The sequence below is a fragment of the Pseudophryne corroboree genome, chromosome 9 (genome assembly GCF_028390025.1).
Source record: "Pseudophryne corroboree isolate aPseCor3 chromosome 9, aPseCor3.hap2, whole genome shotgun sequence".
Classification (NCBI taxonomy): Eukaryota; Metazoa; Chordata; class Amphibia; order Anura; family Myobatrachidae; genus Pseudophryne; species Pseudophryne corroboree.
Genome location: NC_086452.1, coordinates 436215341 through 436238884, shown reverse-complemented (window position 1 = coordinate 436238884; position 23544 = coordinate 436215341). Strand labels below are relative to the sequence as shown.

Sequence of the window (23544 nt, the reverse complement as noted above, 5' to 3'; positions counted from 1 at the left end):
AATTGGCACAAAGGAGACTTTTAATTGGGGAGTTTATATTGGTTGTAATTAGCTACTACCTCAATATATACAGTATGTGCTGTGATGATGATTTGAATATCAAATAACTATGTGAAATAAACATATGTAGTGCACCTGTTACTTATTTGCAGGACCACCAAGAGCAGTCACATGTCCGGTCGTAAAGGGAAGTGTGTCCAAACCTAGGGAGGCATGGCCACAGACCCCTCAAAAAAACAGAAGTACAAATATGGCCATTTTAATTTTTCGTAGCATATGGATTTTTAGAACTCGATATAGGAGACTCAAACTGTATTTCTCATACGTCCTAGAGGATGCTGGGGACGACATCAAGACCATGGGGTATAGACGGGATCCGCAGGAGACATGGGCACTCTAAAGACTTTTCATTGGGTGTGAACTGGTTCCTCCCTCTATGCCTCTCCTCAAGACCTCAGTTTTAGAAATGTGCCCAGGCTGACTGGATGCACTCTGAGGAGCTCTACTGAGTTTCTCTGAAAAGACTTATGTTAGGTTTTTTCTTTTCAGGGAGATCTGCTGGCATCAGACTCCCTGCTTCGTGGGACTGAGGGGGCAGAAGTAGGAACCAACTTCCTAAAGAGTTTCATGGCTCTGCTTCTGGCTGACAGGACACCATTAGCTCCTGAAGGGAACTGAACGCTAGCCGTGCCTAGATGCTCACTCCCATAGCACGCCGTCACCCCCCTCACAGAGCCAGAAGTCAGAAGACAGGTGAGTGTTAGAAGACAGATCTTCAATCAAAAAAGTGACGGCTAAAGGTACCGCGCGGCTAGCGGGAGCACAGCGCGCCATGTTGCCCACACATACACAGGCACTGCAGGGTGCAGGGCGCGGGGGGGCGCCCTGGGCAGCATGAAACCTATGGAAACTGGCATAAATAAGGGGCATAAGTTGCTGAGGCACAGTCCTACCCCCGCCAGTATAAAAAATTACCTCATAAAAGCTGAGGAGAAACACACCATTGAAGAGTGGAGCTTCCTCCTCGGTCAGCCAGCACACTGCTCAGCGCCATTTTCTCTCTCTCCTCAGGCTGCAGAGACAACACTGGTCCTCCTCCACTACTGAACAAGTATCAGGGTGCAAAACAGGGGGGCCACAGTGAATTTGGTGCTATATAATTGTGTGATTAACATTATAAAAGCGCTGAATGTCAGTGTGCATTTTGTGTTCACAGACATTGTGTTACTGGTGCTGGGTTGTGAACTGGCAAAATCCTATCTGTGTCCCTCTGACAGATTTTACTGTGGGTCTGTCCCCTATAAATCCCGGAGTGTCTGTGGTGTGGTTCTGCGCGTGTGTGACATGTCTGTGGCAGGGAACTCTGTGGAGACATGTTAGGGACACAGAGGTGTAATATGACACCAAGAGCCTGACTGGGTGAAAGGTTACATGATAGTGTAAATCATATCAGTAAGAGGTTGGACTGAATCTCATACAGAAAATGAAAATAATCTGTTGAAGATGTGATTTTTAATAGTTCTGCCTTTCATCCACAGGGACCTTTCTGGGTCACATACAAAATTGCACAAGTAGTACAAACTGATACCGACACGGACTCTGATTCCTGTGTCGACACTAGTGATTCCAGGGGAATAGGTCCTAAGTTAGCAAAAAAGCATTCAAAACATGTTCTAGCTATAAAGGAGGTGTTAGAAGTTACGAAGCCCCCTCTTTTACCACAAGGAGAGGGTTTACTTTAGTAAAGAAGTAATGTAATTTTCCCTCCACCTCAGGTCTGATTTAACCTGAAAAGAAATTTCTGATTCCCAAAAGGATATCAGGCAGCTTACCTTTTTCCAAAAAAGGTGGGAGTCACCCCGCATTTTAGACAGGGCCCTGTCATAAAAGAGAAAACGTGTTTCTCCCTGCACCTGGAATGGCTTCACTTAAGGAGCCGACAGAGCGCAAGTGAGTGAGGTGATTTATTGATGTTGCCAATGGGACACTACTCAGGCCTACCATTGTCTGTGAGTGGGTGAGTAGTGCTATTGAAAAGTGGTCAGAAAACTTGTCATTAGACATTGACACAATAGATGGAAACGAGATACTCCTAACGTTCGGTCATATCAAAGACGCTTCTGCGTACGAAACTAGAATCCATGAAATATATTGGTTTCTTGGGATCAAGAACCGCTACCATGGCAGTATCGGCTCGGAGGGCGTTGTGGATTCGCCAGTGGAATGCTGATGCAGATTCCAAAAGAAATATGGAGGCTCTCCCGTATAAAGGTGAGGACTTGTTTGGTGATGGGCTGGATGCGTTAGTCTCAGCGGCTACCGCAGGTAAGTCGACATTCTTGCCTCATGCTCCTACACCGGCGAAAAAGACACATCACTCTCACATACAGTCCTTTCGGCCCAACAAATACAAAAAGGCCAAAGGTCTCCCCTTTTTTTGCAGGTAGGGGAATGGGAAAAGGAAAGAAATCCGTAGCGTCTCCCGGATCGCAGGAGCAGAAGTCCACCCCTGCTTCTGCCAAATCTGCAGCATAACATTGGGGCTCCCTTGCGGGAGTCAGCTCGGGTGGGAGCACCTCTGAAACTTTTCAGCCAAATCTGGATTCAATCTGGCCTGGACCAATGGGTCTTACAAATAGTGTCCCATGGGTACAAACTAGAGTTTCAAGATGTCCCCCCATGCCGATTTTTCAAATCGACCTTGCCAGCTTCTCTTCCGGGAGGAGAGGCAGTAACAACGGCAATTCAAAAATTATATCAGGATCAGGTCATTTTCCTGGTACCCTTGGCACAGTAAGGAGAAGGTTTTTTATTCAAGCCTCTTCGTAGTTCCAAAGCCAGACGGCTTGGTCAGACCGATTTTAAACCTGAAAATCTGAATCTCTACCTGAAAAGGTTCAATTTCAAGATGGAATCCCTGAGTTTAGTGATTTCCAGTCTGGAAGAGGGGGACTTCATGGTGTCAGTAGACATAAAAGATGCTTACTTGCATTTCCCATTTATCCTCCTCACCAAGCTTATCTGAGATACGCAGTACAGGATTGCCATTACCAGTTTCAGACGTTGCCGTTCGGACTCTCCACGGCACAGAGGGTATTCACCAAGGTGATGGCGGAGATGATGGTCCTCCTTCGTTAAAAAGGAGTCAATATAATTCCTTATCTGGATGATCTCCTGATAAAAGCGAGATCCAGGGAACAGTTGGTGCAGAACATCGCACTCTCTCTGTCAATACTCCAACAACACGGTTGGATCATGAATTTTCCAAAGTCGCAGTTGGAACCGACGACAAGATTGTCCTTTTTAGGGATGATTCTGGACACAGAAGTACGGAGAGTATTTCTTCCAGTGAAAAAGGCTCTGGAAATCCAGAAAATGGTCAAACAAATATTAAAACCAACAAGCGTGTCGATCCATCAATGCATTCGGTTGTTGGGGAAAATGGTAGCGGCCTACGAGGTCATACAGTTTGGCAGATTTCATGCCAGAGTATTCCAGTGGGACCTGTTGGACAAGTGGTCTGGATCCCACCTACACATACACCGGAAAATAATCCTGTCCCCCAAAGCCAGGATTTCGCTCCTGTGGTGGCTACACAGTTCTCACCTACTAGAGGGACGCAGGTTTGGGATTCATGACTGGGTCCTAATAACCATGGATGCAAGTCTCCGAGGCTGGAGAGCTGTCACACAGGGGGAAAGCTTCCAAGAAAAATGGTCAAGTCAGGAAGCCTGCCTTCACATAAACGTTCTGGAATTGAGAGCCATTTACAACGGCCTTCTACAAGCGGTACATCTTCTTCAAGATCCCGTGCAAATCCAGTCGGACAATGCAACAGCAGTTGCGTACATAAACAGGCAAGGCGGAACGAAAAGCAGAGTGGCAATGGCAGAGGTGACAAGGTGTCAATGGCAGAGGTGGGCAGAAAGACATGTTAGAGCTCTGTCAGCAATTTTCATTTCGGAAGTGGACAACTGGGAAGAAGACTTCCTCAGCAGACACGATCTCCATCCAGGAGAGTGGGGCCTCCACCAAGAAGTCTTCGCAGAGGTGACAAGTCTTTGAGGAGTTCCTCAAGTAGACATGATGGCATCTCGTCTAAACAAGAAGCTTCAAAGATATTGTTCCAGGTCGAGAGACCCTCAAGCAATAGCAGTGGATGCACTGGTGACCCAGTGGGTGTTTCGGTCGGTATATGTTTTCCCTCCACTTCCACTGATTCCAAAAGGTCTCAAAATAAGAAGAAGAACAAGACTTTGAGCAATCTTCATTGCCCCAGACTGGCCAAGGAGGGCTTGGTATCCAGATCTTCAGGAGTTGCTCATAGAAGATCCTCGGCCTCTTCCTCCTCGAGAAGACCTACTACAGCAGGGGCCATGTGTGTATCAAGACTTACCGCGGCTACATTTAACGGCATGGCTGTTGAGCGTCGGATCCTAGCCCGAAAGGGTATTCCCAAGGAAGTCATCCCCACTCTTATTCAGGCCAGGAAAGGAGTAACGTCTAAACATTACCACCGTATTTGGAGAAAATGTGTGTCTTGATGTGAATCCAAGAAGGCTCCTACGGAAGAGTTTGAGTTGGGACGTTTTCTCCATTTTCTGCAGGCTGGTGTGGATGCAAGCCTTAGATTGGGGTCAATCAAGGTCCAGATTTCGGACTTATCAGTTTTCTTTCATAAACAATTGGCCTCCTTTCCAGAAGTTCAGATGTTCGTGAAAGGGGTTCTGCACATCCAGCCTCAATTTGTGCCTCCAGTGGCACCATGGGACCTTAATGTGGTGTTGCAGATCCTTCAATCGGGTTGGTTTGAGCCTCTACAAGAAATAGAGTTGAAGTTTCTCACTTGGAAAGTGGTGATGCTTTTGGCATTGGCATCCGCAAGGCGGATGTCTGAATTGGGGGCCTTGTCCGACAAGAGCCCTTACCTGATCTTCCATGAAGATAGGGCAGAGTTGAGAACTCGTCAACATTTTCTTCCAAAGGTGGTTTCATCTTTCCACATAAAAAGCCATTTGTTTCCCCCAGCACCCTGAATGATAACCGTAACCAGATTTAAATTCCACATAATAATAGAATTCAGAGATCTTCGTTACACATATTTGCGCAAATGTGTGAATAAGCCCCAAAGCCGCATCAAGGCGTCTCTGTATATTTGGGGTCCCTAGCGCTATATCTAGGTGCAGGGTGTGGCACCCCAAAACACCAGCATAAGCCAGAAAGCCCAGCGTAGCATACCAGTGAAAAAACTATAGTGTTAATAAATTAGTATTTAGGAAGCCGAAGCTATAGAGAAAGTGATACAAAAATGAAATGCAATTAAAATAGAGAAATAGTGTTAAAAAATTAATAAGTGAAAAGTGTTAATAGAATGTAAGGGTATGCCACACTAAGGCCATCCAGCTCAGCCAGTCCAGAGGCACCACACCTTACACCTCCATTACCCCAATCTGGGTCTAAGATTAACCAGCAAGGAGCCACATTATAATGGCTCCTTACTACAATATGTCTAAGCTAAGAGCTTAGGCAGCATGCTGCCTTTGGTGTCCTGCTATCTACAATACTTTGCTGATGTCTTGACAAAGATCACTGTGATGTGATCGAAACGTTGACTGTCTTCATGATGTGGTAATAAATAACCTTTGACCTTTTTAAAAAATTGGTGAGTGCCCTCTTTCAAAAATGACTATATATATATATATATATATATATAGTCCTAAAATATTTGCTGTGGGTGAAACGCGTGTACTAATTGGGCTTCCCGGTTACTGTACGAAGAAAACGACACCAAAAAAACATGAAAAACTCATGTCGACCTTTTGACCTGTCGACCTAGAACATGTCGACCTAGAAACCCTGTGGACCTTCAAACCCTGTCGACCTAGTGACTATCAACCTATAGTGGTCGACCTAAACATTGTCGACCTAGACACTGTCGATCTAATGATCCACACCCGTTTTCAGGTTATACAACATAGCTTAATTGCCCAACGTCAGTTGGCCGCCATAAAGTTACTACCCCTACTAATTGTTCTGCGATTTATTCATCCACACAGAGTATATTGCATTATATGTGTGGCTCCTTATTTGTCCTGTCTGTGTAGGAAATTCTAGTGTATAAAAAACAAGATTCATCACGCTCAGAAACACTGTGAATGTCGATGGGTTATGTAAGGTGCCCTGTACAGTATTTTTACTTTCTTTTGTTAGTAACACAAATAGGGAAAATGCTTAGAACTATCACACGCATCATTACAGAGCAATAGAAAGAGGTGGGGTGAGACAGACATTTGATAAAATATGTAATCTGAAATTGGGCAGGGCTTTCCATTGGCTTGTGTAACTGCCGGCGTGTTACATAAAACACATTAAGCTGACTCTGCAATTACACATGACTAAGCACTATATATATTTAGGTAACAGAGGGGGTAGGTTTGTTCAGCTCACTTTTCACTATCCCGTCCTCCCCTTTATCATCTAGAACCAAAACACTACTGAGGAACGTTTAAGTACTTAGTATTTTTTCTTCACCATTAAAGTTTTCTAGTCCGTGTGAGTTATTTAACAGAGAATCTCCATCTGGGGAGGAAGACCTGAGGGCAAATTTACTATGGAAAAATCTAAAGGTATGTGCTGAAAAATTAACCATTGTTACATTGTGCTAGACATGATTGCATGAGAAAGTAGGGGGCATGTATCTCCGTAGCACCGAATTATTAAAATATTATCTGTCTTCACAACATACTGTACTTGACCATTGACTGAGATTTCTGTCATTATACTGTATTAATCATACTTTAAATGTATTATTTAAAATTCACTTATTCATATTATTTGCTCAAAAAGCTCAGGGAGAGTTTTGTACAAGGTTGCAAAAAATTAAATAAAAGTGAGAACTGACGATGCTCAGAATTATGTAAAATTATATGAAAAACATTGATAATTCTAGAAAGATAAAAGGCTTTTTTTAAACACTCATTAAAATATTTATTTTTTTGTTTCCTTTCTTTTTTATTTCTTTTATAATGTTTGCATGTCTCTCTTACATTATAGCACATATATTAACATTGCATTTACTGTAGGTGTAAAGTTTGCCCAGGAGCCCAGCAGATAATCAGTGATGAACTTTGGGGGTAATTCAGAGTTGATCGCAGCAGCAAATTTGTTAGCAGTTGGGCAAAACCATGGGGGTCATTCCGACCCGATCGCTCGCTGCAGTTTATCGCAGCGATCGGGTTGGGACTGCGCATGCGCCGTCGCCGTCGTTCCCTAGCGATCGCCTCTGCCTGATTGACAGGCAGAGGCGGACGCTGGGCGGGATGTGGCTGGACTGCGGCATTAAGCCGCCGTTTAGGGGGCGCGGTCCGGCCAACGCAGGCGTGGCCGGACCGTAGGGGCGCGCTGGGGTGGCTGCGTGACGTGACACACAGCCGCTGTGACCCGGGCAGCGAAGAGGTTCTCCCGGCCAGCGCAGCTCTCTCCCGGCCAGCTGCAGGAGCTGCGCTGGCCGGGAGTTACTCCTCAAATGCAAAAGCATTTCTGCGCGGGGGGGGGGGGGGGGGCACTGGCACGAGGGGTGGACTAGCCCTGTGCTGGGCGTCCCCCCCCCGCATGTCAGAGTGCCTGATCGTAGCTGTGCTAAATTTAGCACAGCTACGATTAACTCAGAATGACCCCCCATGTGCACTGCAGGTGGGGCAGATATAACATGTGCAGAGAGAGTTAGATTTGGGTGCGTTATATTGTTTCTGTGCAGGGTAAATACTGGCTGCTTTATTCACTGCAATTTAGATTTCAGTTTGAACACACCCCACCCAAATCTAACTCTCTCTGCACATGTTATCTGCCCCACCTGCAGTGCACATGGGGGGTCATTCAGACCTGATCGCACGCTAGGTTTTTTTCGCTGCGCTGCGATCAGGTCAGAACTGTGCATGCGTATACACCGCAATGCGCAGGCGTGTCGTACAAGTACAAAGCGGATCGTTGCCCAGCGATGGATTTAACGAAGAATCCACACAGCTGATCGCAAAGAGATTGACAGTAAGAAGGCGTATGTGGGTGTCAACTGACCGTTTTCTGGGAGCATTTGGAAAAACGCAGGCGTGTCCAAGCGTTTGCAGGGCGGGGGTCTGACGTCAATTCCGGCCCCGGACAGGCTGAAGTGATCGCAGCGGCTGAGTAAGTTCTGGGCAACTCAGAAACTGCACAAAACCTTTTTGTACCGGCCAGCTGCACATGCGATCGCACACTTGCAAAGCGAAAATACACTCCCCTATGGGCGGCAACTATCTGCTCGCAGCGCTGCAAAAAATCGCTAGCGAGCGATCAGGTCTGAATGACCCCCCATGGTTTTGCTCAACTGCTAACAAATTTGCTGTTGCGATCAACTCTGAATTACCCCCTTTGTTATGTCTGGTGCAAGTCAAATATTAAAAGCAAGTGTTTGATTTGTTGTTTAAGTCAACTTTAATAAATGAACCCTTTTGTTTTACAATCAACCACAAATACATCTCTCAGTCCACAACCCTGCCTTCTGCAGGGAATATTCTGTAGCCTTTAACAGACGTCAGTACAGTACTGTTCTTGTTTTTAAGATCATTCAATGGAAATACAGTATATCTTGCCAATAATATCTATCTACAGTCACTGTATGAAATGTATTATCTGGAATGTTTAAGACTTATTTTTCAGGATATGAGAGTTTTTTGTACTTTGGAGATCCAGGCTTAAAATAGGTTAAATGACATTTCTAAAAAGACTCCAATTTTTTAGAACTGGGGATGTTGTCCATAGCAACCAATCAGATTCTATCTATTATCTTCTAGAAGCAGATAGATAAATGTTAAGTAGAATCTTCTGATTGGTTGCTATGGGCAACATCACAAGTTCTAAAAAAACTCCCACCTTAGTAAATTTACCCCCATAGGTCCAGACAGGATGTGTCTTGTATCCCGGTGGTCTTGTAACCGACGCCGGAATCTCGACACCGCTCAGGACACTGGCATGTCCCTCTAGAATATCATTCAATTATATAGTAGTGCTCCTCATAATGACTATTTGTGAGATGTATCAAACATTCTAGAGAGGACAAGTAGATCAGCTTCTAATTGCTATAGCCAACTTCTCCACCTGTCCCCTTTAGTATTGTCCTCTTTATAATGTTTGATACATCACCCTCGGTAACAGAAGGATCTATCGATCATGCCTGTGTGTTAGAGAGTCACCTTCTCATTAAATTATCAGGGCTCCTAAAAGTAACAACATGAAGACTGCAACAGGAGGCATTTGGAGATTGTGGACTCAGGGGCCAATTCAGGTTGGATCACAAAACGCGATCCAACCGGAATCTTTACGATGCACCTGTCCCGCGCATGTGCCCGCACTTTCTGCAGGGGGGCCACAGAAAAAGCGATCGCCTCTGCCTGTCAATCAGGCAGAGGCGGTCGTTGGGTAGGGGGGGGGGGGGGCGGCAACTCTCCGTTTCCAGGGAGGAGACGGAGCGTTTTGGGGGGGCGGGGCGACCTGAACGGTGGGCGGAGGCAGAAGAACGGAGGCACGGCAGGGCGTGGTCGCAGCGGCTGCGTGACATCACACGCAGCCGCCGCAACAGGTAAAATGACGCTGGGACTCCTGCGGCCGCAGCTACGCTGCGCCGGCAAGATTCGTCTTTAGTTTCTGCTGACAAGCAGAAATTGCGAAACGATCGCAATTTCTGCTTGTCGAAGGGGGGGAGGCGCCGGTCAGCATGCTGGGCGGCCTTGCCCAGCGATGGGCGGCCCCCAGCATGCGAGCAAAAGAATAGCAAATTCTGCTATCCATTTGCACCACCACGGACCCATTTCTAAGCCACGCCCCCGCAACGCTCTGTCCTGCCTTGTAAATATAGGGTTGCTCCCCCCCCGCCCCGCGATCGCGCAGGCAGAGGCTTTCAAATTTTCTGTGGGGCACCTGCAAAAGATACGGGCGCATGCGCAGTATGTGCCCTGGGCATGCGCCTGCCGGGCGAACGCAATCATTCCGGATGGATCACGATTTGCGATCCAACTTGCAGTAGGCCCTGTGTGTGCATGAATAACGTTATCCCAAACAAATGATCCTGTAGCTGTAGCAGAATGTTCCCCTGCCAGTCCCAAGCACGTGTGTTCACTAACCAGATCCAAACACCACCAATACCTACCCAAGCCACGCCCACATTCCCATCAAGCCACACCCACATTCTCATCAAGCCACACCCTTTCAGGAGCCCAGATTTGGAAATGTGCAGACGGTGGGGGTCATTCCGAGTTGATCGCTCGCTAGCAGTTTTTAGCAGCCGTGCAAATGCTAAGCCGCCACCCTCTCTGGGAGTGTATTTTAGCTTAGCAGAAGTGCGAACAAAAGGATCGCAGAGCGGCTACAAAAAAAAATTGTGCAGTTTCAGAGTAGCTTCAGACCTACTCAGCACTTGCGATGACTTCAGCCCATTCAGTTCCGGATTTGACGTCTCCAAACACGCCCTGTGTCCGGCCAGCCACGCCTGCGTTTTTCCTGGCACGCCTGCGTTTTTTCGAACACTCCCTGAAAACGGTCAGTTTACACCCAGGAATGCCCTCTTCATGTCAATCACTCTGCGGCCAGCAGTGCGACTGAAAAGCTTCGCTAGACCTTGTGTGAAATTGCATCAGCCGTTGTGAAAGTACGTCGTGCGTGCGCATTGCGCCGCATGCGCATAAGTGCCTTTTTTTTTGCATCATCGCTGCGCAGCGAACATTTTCAGCTAGCGATCAACTCAGAATGACCCCCAGTGTACAGACAGAGTTACGCAAATAAAGAAAGAGGGCTGCAGATTTTGTGGTTCTTAAATGCCCTTTTTGTGTTGGGATCGCTGCATGCAATGTGCACGTATTCTAGAACAAGACAACGTAACACTTGAATCTTTTTCTGCAGCAGCTTCCGTAGATCTTCTCACAGATTATCTTTCACAAATGACACATTTATGTAGCAGCGGTGGATTTCCTGAAGAGCTGAAGCACTGCCTGGAAAGAGCCTCATTTCTAGCTCACGGGATGAAGCAGTGCGCAGTGACAGCAGACAGCGGAGCACATTGCAGGTAATGTGACCTCATTGCATTCTATTATACTACTGCGATTTGATAATGATGATGATTGTACCTGTATTAGTCATAAGCAGTGTCGGACTGGGGCATGAAGGGCCCACCGGGGAATGCAGTGGTAGGTGCCCATGCTTAAGGGTGTGGTCAGTCTCCAGAGGGGGTGGGGCCAGCCGCTACATTAGATTGCCTAACCATTAGTGAGTGCATGGGCTGGGCCCCTTGACAAATATATAAATACTGCTAGTGCATGATAATGTACCAGATAAATATTGGCAATGCACTGTAGAGAATACATCCTAGTCCTGTGCAGTGTAAGGTAACATGTATAATGTATAATTTAAAAACACAGTCTGAAACTTGATCACTAGAGGAGGAGGAGAGCCCCCAGGCAGTGGGGCCCACCGGTGGTTTCCCCTGTACCCCTGTGGGCCAGTCCGACCCTGGTCATAAGGAAATGTATTGGAGCTAACACTGTGCTGGAGAGTGCATTGCGAGCAGGGACAGCCACAGAAACTATGGGGCCAGGAACACTTATGTTGTTGGGTACTCCTTTGCCTTCCCAGTACATATCAGTCAGCTATTGGTTTATCCCCCATGTCTCTCCAGCCTCATTCTTGCCTGGTCACTCCAGCACCATCCCTGCTATGTCTCTCCAGCACCATCCCTGCTATGTCTCTCCAGCACCATCCCTACTATGTCTCTCCAGCACCATCCCTGCTATGTCAGCACCATCCCTGCTATGTCTCTCCAGCACCATCCCTGCTATGTCTCTCTAAGCACCATTCCTGCTATGTCTCTCCAGCACCATCCCTGCTATGTCTCTCCAGCACCATCCCTGCTATGTCTCTCCAGCACCATGCACTCCTGTGTCTCTCCGTCTCCAGGCATCTAGTCATTTTCCCCTGTGTCTCTCAGCATCACTCCCCCCCGTGTCTCTCAGCTTTATTCCCCACACCTGTGTCTCTTAACCTTATGCTCCCCCATACCTTGTTAGCATCACCCCCCCCCATATCCCTCAGCCCCATCAACCTTTGTCTCTCCAGCACATCCCCATGTCTCTCCCCAGCTACGTATTTTCAGCTCCATCCCCGCATGTCACTTCATCTCCAGGTCCCCACCCAGCTCCCGATAGCAGTTCATCTGTGATGCAGTTCATGGCCTCACCACTCCTGTAAAATGGGGGCGACCCCTCCCCCATTTCCGGCAAAGCAATCTCCAGCCTCCACCGCCAGCAGCATCTCTCCTGGCAGCAATGAAGGCTGGAGATTGCTTGACTCAGTCCCTGACCGTGTTGCCCGAGAGGAGGGGGGAGGAAGCCGCATACAGAGCTACACTCCTCCCCCGGCAGCGGGGATCACGCCTGCCCTGGCAACTTGAAGAGCGGTGCAGAGCTCCGGCCAGCGGGCCCCTTAAGACAGGGGGACCCGGGGTACTGACCCCCTGGGCACCCCCTTTAATCCGGCTCTGCTCACAGTTCTTCTTAAGGAGTTACAGGTCTAAAATGCAACTAAATGTGTGCGCACATTATGCAAGTGATTTCTGAGGCACCAATCTGCGTATTTTGCGCTAAACATACAGACGTTACAGTATGTGCAACTCAGCATCAGCAACCTTTGTCTATAATACTATAAGCAGTCTCCTAGTGGGGGCTCATTCAGTAAACATATTACCATAAAATGGCACAAACGCTATTGGAAAGATTTAGGGGTCTATTCATGAAGCAGTGAAAAGAGTGGGGAAGTGAGTCTGTGGAGAAGTTGCCCATGGCAACCAATCAGCTCCTGTGTATAATTGTATAGTATGCATATTTTAAACGTTTCTTTAATGTTGATTGGTTGCCATGGCCAACTTCTCCACTGGCTCACTTTCCACACTTTTCACTGCTTCATGAATAGACCCATCAGAAAGATATTTTTCAAAGCTTTGGGAGAGATAAAGTAGAGGGAGATAAAGTTCAGCCCCTAACTGACATTTTTCAAACACAGCCTGTAGCATGGCAGTTAGGAGCTGATTGGCTGGTGCGTTATCTCTTTCCACTTAGTCTCTGCTTTGATAAATGTTTCCCTTAAAAAGGACTGACTGTTGCCTCTATGGTAATCTATTTTTGGGCCTTATCTTATATCTTATATCAGGAACAAACATGGCATATTGCCTGATCCCAATATATGATGGAAATATGTGTCTTGTTTACTGCAGCAACAGAGTGGGACCGATAACGGAATGGAACACTACAGGTGCGTCTTCAGTAGATCAGCAGGTGCAGTAAATGAAATGACGCAATACTGTACTTTTTTTTTCTTATTATTTTTACAAATTAAGTTTTATTTATCCCTGTAGTGAATCAAGTACATAAAATGCTTGTACGCCTTACAAGGCCCAAAAAGATTCTACAGCTGCCCAGTTCCTCCAGGGGCAACTTGAATGCTCTGCGTGACATCCTACCAGAAGATGGACAGATCGTTGTCCTTGTGTCCAGCTCTGAACAACAGGCTTCATGTAAAGACTCTCCATGTGAGAAAAAGATACAAAGGGAAGTTGGAATACCCGAGGATATACTGAAGGTAAACAGCAATTAATTAAAAAAACTATCTATATTAATTACATATACCAAGCAAACCGCTTTATAATGCTACTGCATACAGTACCTGCCACTGGTCCAGACTGTATAAAAACCATGGTGCTATAGGCAGCTACCTAGGTTTAATGGTTGCTGTGGCCCTGCCTATTACAGAATACTTAAAGAATATAAAAGGCAAATTACAAACTATATAATATATAAGAAAGTGTAGTATATATATAGCTATTTGTGCAAATTATCAACCGTTTCCCAAGAGTGTAAGTATAATGGGTGCAGGGGTTGTGGAAGCTATGGGGCCTGGAATCTTAGTGTGTCCACCTCCCCTGCACCTCACTTGTTGCTGTTTGGTAGGGTTAAAGTCATTAGGTTGACACAACTTAAGTCGACACTCATTAGGTCGACCACTGAAGGTCGACAATGCCATTACGTCGACATGCATTAGGTCGATATGGCCGTTAGGTCGACATGTACTAGGTCGCAAGGGGACGCGGTGCACTAATTTGGGTTCCCCGTCACTTTACGGAGTAAACGACACCAAAAACAGTAAAAAACCTCATGTCGACCTTTCGACCTGTCGACCTAGTACACGTCGACCTAATGACCATGTCGACCTAATGGCTATGTCGACCTAATGCATGTCGACCTTCCATGGTCGATCTAATGACTGTCGACCTAAGTTGTGTCTATCCAACGACCCATACCCGTTTGGTAGACACTCAGCATCCCTGTGTTCTGTATAATGTATTAAATACATTACAGAAAGGAACACCCTAGGGCATTGAATGCACTAGATCAGTGGTTCTCAAACTCGGTCCTCAGGACCCCACACGGTTCACGTTTTCCATGTCACCCAGCAGCTGCACTGTGTATCACCAACTGTCACATTTCAAAAATGTACAGATGACCTACAAAACATGAACCCTGTGGGGTCCTGAGAACAGCAGATGTATTAACCTGGAGAAGGCATAAGGAAGTGATAAACCAGTGATATGTGCAAGGTGATAAAGGCACCAGCCAATCAGCTCCAATATGTAAATTAACAGTTTGGATCTGATTGGCTGGTGCGTTCATCACCTTGCACATATCACTGGTTTATCACTTCCTTATGCCTTCTCCAGGTTAATACATCTGCCCCAGAGTTTGAGAACCTGTGCACTAGATCATGGGGAGTAGTTTGTAGACTGTACCTTTCAAAAAGCACACCTTCATTAACAGCGCAAACAGAGCTGCCAAAACGGCCACAGGCCAAGGTACTGAAAGAGACATGGCCACGCATCCTGAAAAAATGGTAGAGAAAAACTTTACCCAAGGGGTGCCAGTGGCTGCTCAGGGGGATTTGCCAGTGGTGGTTTCACAGTTGGGACATTAGTCCCCTTCAGCAATGTTGCAAAGGTTACAATGTCCCCCTTAACCCCTGACCCAAGCCAAGCCCCTCCAGCAAGCCCGGTTCCTCCAGCACGCCCAACTTCCCTGCACGAGGGGTGTAGGAAATAACCCTGGTATTTCAGCCCAAGGATGGTTATTGTTCAAGAGGGGGGACCCCATTTTATTTTTGGGGCCCTTGCTTCCAGGAATTCCAATCCTGGACTGGGCAGTTTGGAGCTGGTTAATGTGATGGAAGTGTCTCCTACTATTGTATTATACTGCTGGCTGGTTAAGCCTGGTGCTGGTTATTGGAAACCAGGATGAAACCCAATACCAAACCAGGCTGAGAGGTCTGGGGCTGGTTACTGATTTAGGGGGCACCCCACATTTGTCTTTCCCAGCTATTGACCTCACTGCACGTCACTGCCACAGATGTCTGGCAAATCGTACTGCTGGAGATGACTATAGTGATGCACAGAGTAAGGCCCTATCGCTGGTAAAGAAAGCCCCGGTGTCCACCCTTTATGGGTCATTTTGCGATTTAATAGAATAATGTATTACACTTCCCAAACTCTTCCAAGCTGCAGAGTGAATTCATATGGACATTACTACTATACAAGCACAGAATGACGGAAAGCCAAGTACAGATGTGTCCATATACACCTAGCGTCTACATGCCAATGCCAAATGGCTCGGTACACCTGGCGCAACTGAGTGGCTCTAAGAGGAGGTGTACCATATTCTTCTTAACACTTTGCATCTTATTCGTGTCACAGATGCAGCAAAACACCACTCACACTGCACTAGAGACTCTGGGCTGAGACTTTAACTACACGGTAATTCATTTTAAATACGTCATGGGACCTGGTGCCTTGGAAGGGTTCTATCTGACGCAACTTGAGCAACAGTATACGAGGACACATCTGTACATCGCACCATTATCCTAAACAACATATACAAAGAAATTGTTGGATTAGAATGCGGTCACGTTTGCAAGGTGTATTTCTCAATGTACAAGTGTGTCTCCTTTACAGTGTGCCAGTGGTTTCCAAACTGGGTGTCGCAGGTCACATGCAAGGGTGCCACGGTTTGATAGTCTAGGACTGAATAAAATTATTTCTCTGACGTCCTAGTGGATGCTGGGGACTCCGTAAGGACCATGGGGAATAGCGGCTCCGCAGGAGACTGGGCACAGCTAAGAAAGATTTAGGACTACCTGGTGTGCACTGGCTCCTCCCACTATGACCCTCCTCCAGACTTCAGTTAGAATCCTGTGCCCGGCCGAGCTGGATGCACACTAGGGGCTCTCCTGAGCTCCTAGAGAGAAAGTATATTTTAGGTTTTTTATTTTACAGTGAGATCTGCTGGCAACAAACTCACTGCAGCGAGGGACTAAGGGGAGAAAAAGCGAACCTACCTAACTGGTGGTAGCTTGGGCTTCTTAGGCTACTGGACACCATTAGCTCCAGAGGGATCGACCGCATGGAACCGGCCATTGGTGTTCGGTCCCGGAGCCGCGCCGCCGGCCCCCTTACAGAGCCAGAAGCAAGAAGAATCCGGAAAATCGGCGGCAGAAGACATCAGTCTTCACCAAGGTAGCGCACAGCACTGCAGCTGTGCGCCATTGCTCCTCATACACACTTCACACTCCGGTCACTGAGGGTGCAGGGCGCTGGGGGGGGGGCGCCCTGAGAAGCAATAAATACTAGAGATGAGCGGGTTCGGTTCTTCGGAATCCGAACCCCCCCGAACTTCAGCCTTTTTACACGGGTCCGAGGCAGACTCGGATCTTCCCGCCTTGCTCGGCTAACCTGAGCGCGCCCGAACGTCATCATCCCGCTGTCGGATTCTCGCGAGGCTCGTATTCTATCGCGGGACTCTGATTCTATATAAGGAGCCGCGCGTCGCCGCCATTTTCACACGTGCATTGAGATTGATAGGGAGAGGACGTGGCTGGCGTCCTCTCCGTTTAGATAGAGAGTGAGACACTTGATTTACTAGTAATTTAATTTTAGTAATTTTGGGGAGCATTAGGAGTACTCAGAGAGTGCAGAGTTTTGCTGATAGTTATACTAGTGACCACCAGTTTTATTTATTATTTAAAATCCGTTCTCTGCCTGAAAAAAAACGATACACAGTCACATACCATATCTGTGCTCAGCCTCAGTGTGCTGCATGATAATATCATCTATGTATATCTGACTGTGCTGAGTGCTCACTGCTCACACAGCTTAATTGTGGGGGAGACTGGGGAGCAGTTATAGCAGGAGTACATAACAGTGCACACTTTTGCTGCCAGTGTGACTGACCAGTGACCACCAGTATATTGTCTGCCTGAAAAAGTTAAACACTTGTGTGGTGTTTTTTTTTTTTATTCTATAAACGCATTCTGCTGACAGACAGTGTCCAGCAGGTCCGTCATTCATTATATTGTAATATATACCTGCAGTAGTGATATATATATATTTTTTATATCATTATCATCCAGTCTATACTAGCAGACGCAGTACGGTAGTCCACGGCTGTAGCTACCTCTGTGTCGGCAGTGCTCGTCCATAATTGTATACCTACCTGTGGTGGTTTTTTTTTTTTCTATCTTCTTCATACTAGTAGTTTAGGAGTCTGCTGCTGACAGTGTCCAGCAGGTCCGTCATTATATAATATATACCTGTCTTGCAGTAGTGATATATATATATTTTTTATATCATTATCATCCAGTCTATACTAGCAGACGCAGTACGGTAGTCCACGGCTGTAGCTACCTCTGTGTCGGCAGTGCTCGTCCATAATTATATACCTACCTGTGGTGGGTTTTTTTTTTCTATCTTCTTCATACTAGTAGTTTAGGAGTCTGCTGCTGACAGTGTCCAGCAGGTCCGTCATTATATAATATATACCTGTCCTGCAGTAGTGATATATATATATTTTTTATATCATTATCATCCAGTCTATACTAGAAGACGCAGTACGGTAGTCCACGGCTGTAGCTACCTCTGTGTCGGCAGTGCTCGTCCATAATTGTATACCTACCTGTGGTGGTTTTTTTTTTTCTATCTTCTTCATACTAGTAGTTTAGGAGTCTGCTGCTGACAGTGTCCAGCAGGTCCGTCATTATATAATATATACCTGTCCTGCAGTAGTGATATATATATATTTTTTATATCATTATCATCCAGTCTATACTAGCAGACGCAGTACGGTAGTCCACGGCTGTAGCTACCTCTGTGTCGGCAGTGCTCGTCCATAATTGTATACCTACCTGTGGTGATTTTTTTCCCCTATCTTCTTCATACTAGTAGTTTAGGAGTCTGCTGCTGACAGTGTCCAGCAGGTCCGTCATCATAAAATATATACCTGTCCTGCAGTAGTGATATATATATATTTTTTATATCATTATCATCCAGTCTATACTAGCAGACGCAGTACGGTAGTCCACGGCTGTAGCTACCTCTGTGTCGGCAGTGCTCGTCCATAATTGTATACCTACCTGTGGTGGTTTTTTTTTTCTATCTTCTTCATACTAGTAGTTTAGGAGTCTGCTGCTGACAGTGTCCAGCAGGTCCGTCATTATATAATATATACCTGTCCTGCAGTAGTGATATATATATATTTTTTATATCATTATCATCCAGTCTATACTAGCAGACGCAGTACGGTAGTCCACGGCTGTAGCTACCTCTGTGTCGGCAGTGCTCGTCCATAATTGTATACCTACTTGTGGTGGTTTTTTTTTTTCTATCTTCTTCATACTAGTAGTTTAGGAGTCTGCTGCTGACAGTGTCCAGCAGGTCCGTCATTATATAATATATACCTGTCCTGCAGTAGTGATATATATATATTTTTTATATCATTATCATCCAGTCTATACTAGCAGACGCAGTACGGTAGTCCACGGCTGTAGCTACCTCTGTGTCGGCAGTGCTCGTCCATAATTGTATACCTACCTGTGGTGGGTTTTTTTTTCTATCTTCTTCATACTAGTAGTTTAGGAGTCTGCTGCTGACAGTGTCCAGCAGGTCCGTCATCATATAATATATACCTGTCCTGCAGTAGTGATATATATATATTTTTTATATCATTATCATCCAGTCTATACTAGCAGACGCAGTACGGTAGTCCACGGCTGTAGCTACCTCTGTGTCGGCAGTGCTCGTCCATAATTGTATACCTACCTGTGGTGGTTTTTTTTTTCTATCTTCTTCATACTAGTAGTTTAGGAGTCTGCTGCTGACAGTGTCCAGCAGGTCCGTCATTATATAATATATACCTGTCCTGCAGTAGTGATATATATATATTTTTTATATCATTATCATCCAGTCTATACTAGCAGACGCAGTACGGTAGTCCACGGCTGTAGCTACCTCTGTGTCGGCAGTGCTCGTCCATAATTGTATACCTACCTGTGGTGGTTTTTTTTTTCTATCTTCTTCATACTAGTAGTTTAGGAGTCTGCTGCTGACAGTGTCCAGCAGGTCCGTCATTATATAATATATACCTGTCCTGCAGTAGTGATATATATATATTTTTTATATCATTATCATCCAGTCTATACTAGCAGACGCAGTACGGTAGTCCACGGCTGTAGCTACCTCTGTGTCGGCAGTCACTCGTCATCCATAAGTATACTAGTATCCATCCATCTCCATTGTTTACCTGAGGTGCCTTTTAGTTGTGCCTATTAAAATATGGAGAACAAAAATGTTGAGGTTCCAAAAATAGGGAAAGATCAAGATCGACTTCCACCTCGTGCTGAAGCTGCTGCCACTAGTCATGGCCGAGACGATGAAATGCCATCAACGTCGTCTGCCAAGGCCGATGCCCAATGTCATAGTACAGAGCATGTAAAATCCAAAACACCAAATATCAGTAAAAAAAGGACTCAAAAATCTAAAATAAAATCGTCGGAGAAGCGTAAACTTGCCAATATGCCATTTACCACACGGAGTGGCAAGGAACGGCTGAGGCCCTGGCCTATGTTCATGGCTAGTGGTTCAGCTTCACATGAGGATGGGAGCACTCAGCCTCTCGCTAGAAAAATGAAAAGACTTAAGCTGGCAAAAGCACAGCAAAGAACTGTGCGTTCTTCGAAATCACAAATCCACAAGGAGAGTCCAATTGTGTCGGTTGCGATGCCTGACCTTCCCAACACTGGACGTGAAGAGCATGCGCCTTCCATCATTTGCACGCCCCCTGCAAGTGCTGGAAGGAGCACCCGCAGTCCAGTTCCTGATAGTCAGATTGAAGATGTCAGTGTTGAAGTACACCAGGATGAGGAGGATATGGGTGTTACTGGCGCTGGGGAGGAAATTGACCAGGAGGATTCTGATGGTGAGGTGGTTTGTTTAAGTCAGGCACCCGGGGAGACACCTGTTGTCCGTGGGAGGAATATGGCCATTGACATGCCTGGTGAAAATACCAAAAAAATAAGCTCTTCGGTGTGGAAGTATTTCAACAGAAATGCGGACAACATTTGTCAAGCCGTGTGTTGCCTTTGTCAAGCTGTAATAAGTAGGGGTAAGGACGTTAACCACCTCGGAACATCCTCCCTTATACGTCACCTGCAGCGCATTCATCATAAGTCAGTGACAAGTTCAAAAACTTTGGGCGACAGCGGAAGCAGTCCACTGACCAGTAAATCCCTTCCTCTTGTAACCAAGCTCACGCAAACCACCCCACCAACTCCCTCAGTGTCAATTTCCTCCTTCCCCAGGAATGCCAATAGTCCTGCAGGCCATGTCACTGGCAATTCTGACGAGTCCTCTCCTGCCTGGGATTCCTCCGATGCATCCTTGCGTGTAACGCCTACTGCTGCTGGCGCTGCTGTTGTTGCTGCTGGGAGTCGATGGTCATCCCAGAGGGGAAGTCGTAAGACCACTTTTACTACTTCCACCAAGCAATTGACTGTCCAACAGTCCTTTGCGAGGAAGATGAAATATCACAGCAGTCATCCTGCTGCAAAGCGGATAACTGAGGCCTTGGCATCCTGGGCGGTGAGAACCGTGGTTCCGGTATCCATCATTACTGCAGAGCCAACTATAGACTTGTTTGAGGTACTGTGTCCCCGGTACCAAATACCATCTAGGTTCCATTTCTCTAGGCAGGCGATACCGAAAATGTACACAGACCTCAGAAAAAGACTCACCAGTGTCCTAAAAAATGCAGTTGTACCCAATGTCCACTTAACCACGGACATGTGGACAAGTGGAGCAGAGCAGACTGAGGACTATATGACTGTGACAGCCCACTGGGTTGATGTATGGACTCCCGCCGCAAGAACAGCAGCGGCGGCACCAGTAGCAGCATCTCGCAAACGCCAACTCTTTCCTAGGCAGGCTACGCTTTGTATCACCGCTTTCCAGAATACGCACACAGCTAAAAACCTCTTACGGCAACTGAGGAAGATCATCGCAGAATGGCTTACCCCAATTGGACTCTCCTGTGGATTTGTGGCATCGGACAACGCCAGCAATATTGTGTGTGCATTAAATATGGGCAAATTCCAGCACGTCCCATGTTTTGCACATACCTTGAATTTGGTGGTGCAGAATTATTTAAAAAACGAGAGGGGCATGCAAGAGATGCTGTCGGTGGCCAGAAGAATTGCGGGACACTTTCGGCGTACAGGCACCACGTACAGAAGACTGGAGCAACACCAAAAACGCCTGAACCTGCCTTGCCATCATCTGAAGCAAGAAGTGGTAACGAGGTGGAATTCAACCCTCTATATGCTTCAGAGGTTGGAGGAGCAGCAAAAGGCCATTCAAGCCTATACAACTGAGCACGATATAGGAGGTGGAATGCACCTGTCTCAAGCGCAGTGGAGAATGATTTCAACGTTGTGCAAGGTTCTGCAACCTTTTGAACTTGCCACACGTGAAGTCAGTTCAGACACTGCCAGCCTGAGTCAGGTCATTCCCCTCATCAGGCTTTTGTGAAGAAGCTGGAGACATTGAAGGAGGAGCTAACACAGAGCGATTCCGCTAGGCATGTGGGACTTGTGGATGGAGCCCTTAATTCGCTTAACAAGGATTCACGGGTGGTCAATCTGTTGAAATCAGAGCACTACATTTTGGCCACCGTGCTCGATCCTAGATTTAAAACCTACCTTGGATCTCTCTTTCCGGCAGACACAAGTCTGCAGGGGTTCAAAGAACTGCTGGTGAGAAAATTGTCAAGTCAAGCGGAACGCGACCTGTCAACATCTCCTCCTTCACATTCTCCCACAACTGGGGGTGCGAGGAAAAGGCTCAGAATTCCGAGCCCACCCGCTGGCGGTGATGCAGGGCAGTCTGGAGCGACTGCTGATGCTGACATCTGGTCCGGACTGAAGGACCTGCCAACGATTACGGACATGTCGTCTACTGTCACTGCATATGATTCTCTCCCCATTGAAAGAATGGTGGAGGATTATATGAGTGACCGCATCCAAGTAGGCACGTCAGACAGTCCGTATGTATACTGGCAGGAAAAAGAGGCAATTTGGAGGCCCTTGCACAAACTGGCTTTATTCTACCTAAGTTGCCCTCCCACAAGTGTGTACTCCGAAAGAGTGTTTAGTGCCGCCGCTCACCTTGTCAGCAATCGGCGTACGAGGTTACTTCCAGAAAATGTGGAGAAGATGATGTTCATTAAAATGAATTATAATCAATTCCTCCATGGAGACATTCACCAGCAGCAATTGCCTCCACAAAGTACACAGGGAGCTGTGATGGTGGATTCCAGTGGGGACGAATTGATAATCTGTGAGGAGGGGGATGTACACGGTGATGAATCGGAGGATGATGATGAGGTGGACATCTTGCCTCTGTAGAGCCAGTTTGTGCAAGGAGAGATTAATTGCTTCTTTTTTGGTGGGGGTCCAAACCAACCCGTCATTTCAGTCACAGTCGTGTGGCAGACCCTGTCACTGAAATGATGGGTTGGTTAAAGTGTGCATGTCCTGTTTATACAACATAAGGGTGGGTGGGAGGGCCCAAGGACAATTCCATCTTGCATCTCTTTTTTCTTTCATTTTTCTTTGCGTCATGTGCTGTTTGGGGAGTGTTTTTTGGAAGGGCCAGCCTGCGTGACACTGCAGTGCCACTCCTAGATGGGCCAGGTGTTTGTGTCGGCCACTAGGGTCGCTGAGCTTACTCACACAGCTACCTCATTGCGCCTCTTTTTTTCTTTGCGTCATGTGCTGTTTGGGGAGTGTTTTTTGGAAGGGCCATCCTGCCTGACACTGCAGTGCCACTCCTAGATGGGCCAGGTGTTTGTGTCGGCCACTAGGGTCGCTGAGCTTAGTCACACAGCTACCTCATTGCGCCTCTTTTTTTTCTTCTTTGCGTCATGTGCTGTTTGGGGAGTATTTTTTGGAAGGGCCATCCTGCCTGACACTGCAGTGCCACTCCTAGATGGGCCAGGTGTTTGTGTCGGCCACTTGGGTCGCTGAGCTTAGTCACACAGCTACCTCATTGCGCCTCTTTTTTTCTTTGCGTCATGTGCTGTTTGGGGAGTGTTTTTTGAA

General features: G+C 46.7%; 1 protein-coding gene across 5 annotated transcripts in view; it reads left to right on the top strand.

Moving 5' to 3' along the window:
- The window catches only part of LOC134958441 (D-threitol dehydrogenase-like), a 173573-nt gene that overhangs the window by 26474 nt on the left and 123555 nt on the right, over nucleotides 1-23544 (top strand). The window contains exons 3-6 of one of the 5 annotated variants that reach the window (XM_063941051.1): nucleotides 6540-6626; nucleotides 10933-11092; nucleotides 13292-13329; nucleotides 13433-13656. In XM_063941051.1, coding sequence (XP_063797121.1) covers nucleotides 6611-6626; nucleotides 10933-11092; nucleotides 13292-13329; nucleotides 13433-13656 — 438 coding nt within the window. In that variant the 5' untranslated portion in view covers nucleotides 6540-6610. Of the gene's footprint in view, nucleotides 1-6481; nucleotides 6627-10929; nucleotides 11093-13227; nucleotides 13330-13432; nucleotides 13657-23544 lie in introns of those variants that run through there. The other 4 variants (XM_063941049.1, XM_063941050.1, XM_063941048.1 and 1 more) reach the window with 4 other exon arrangements.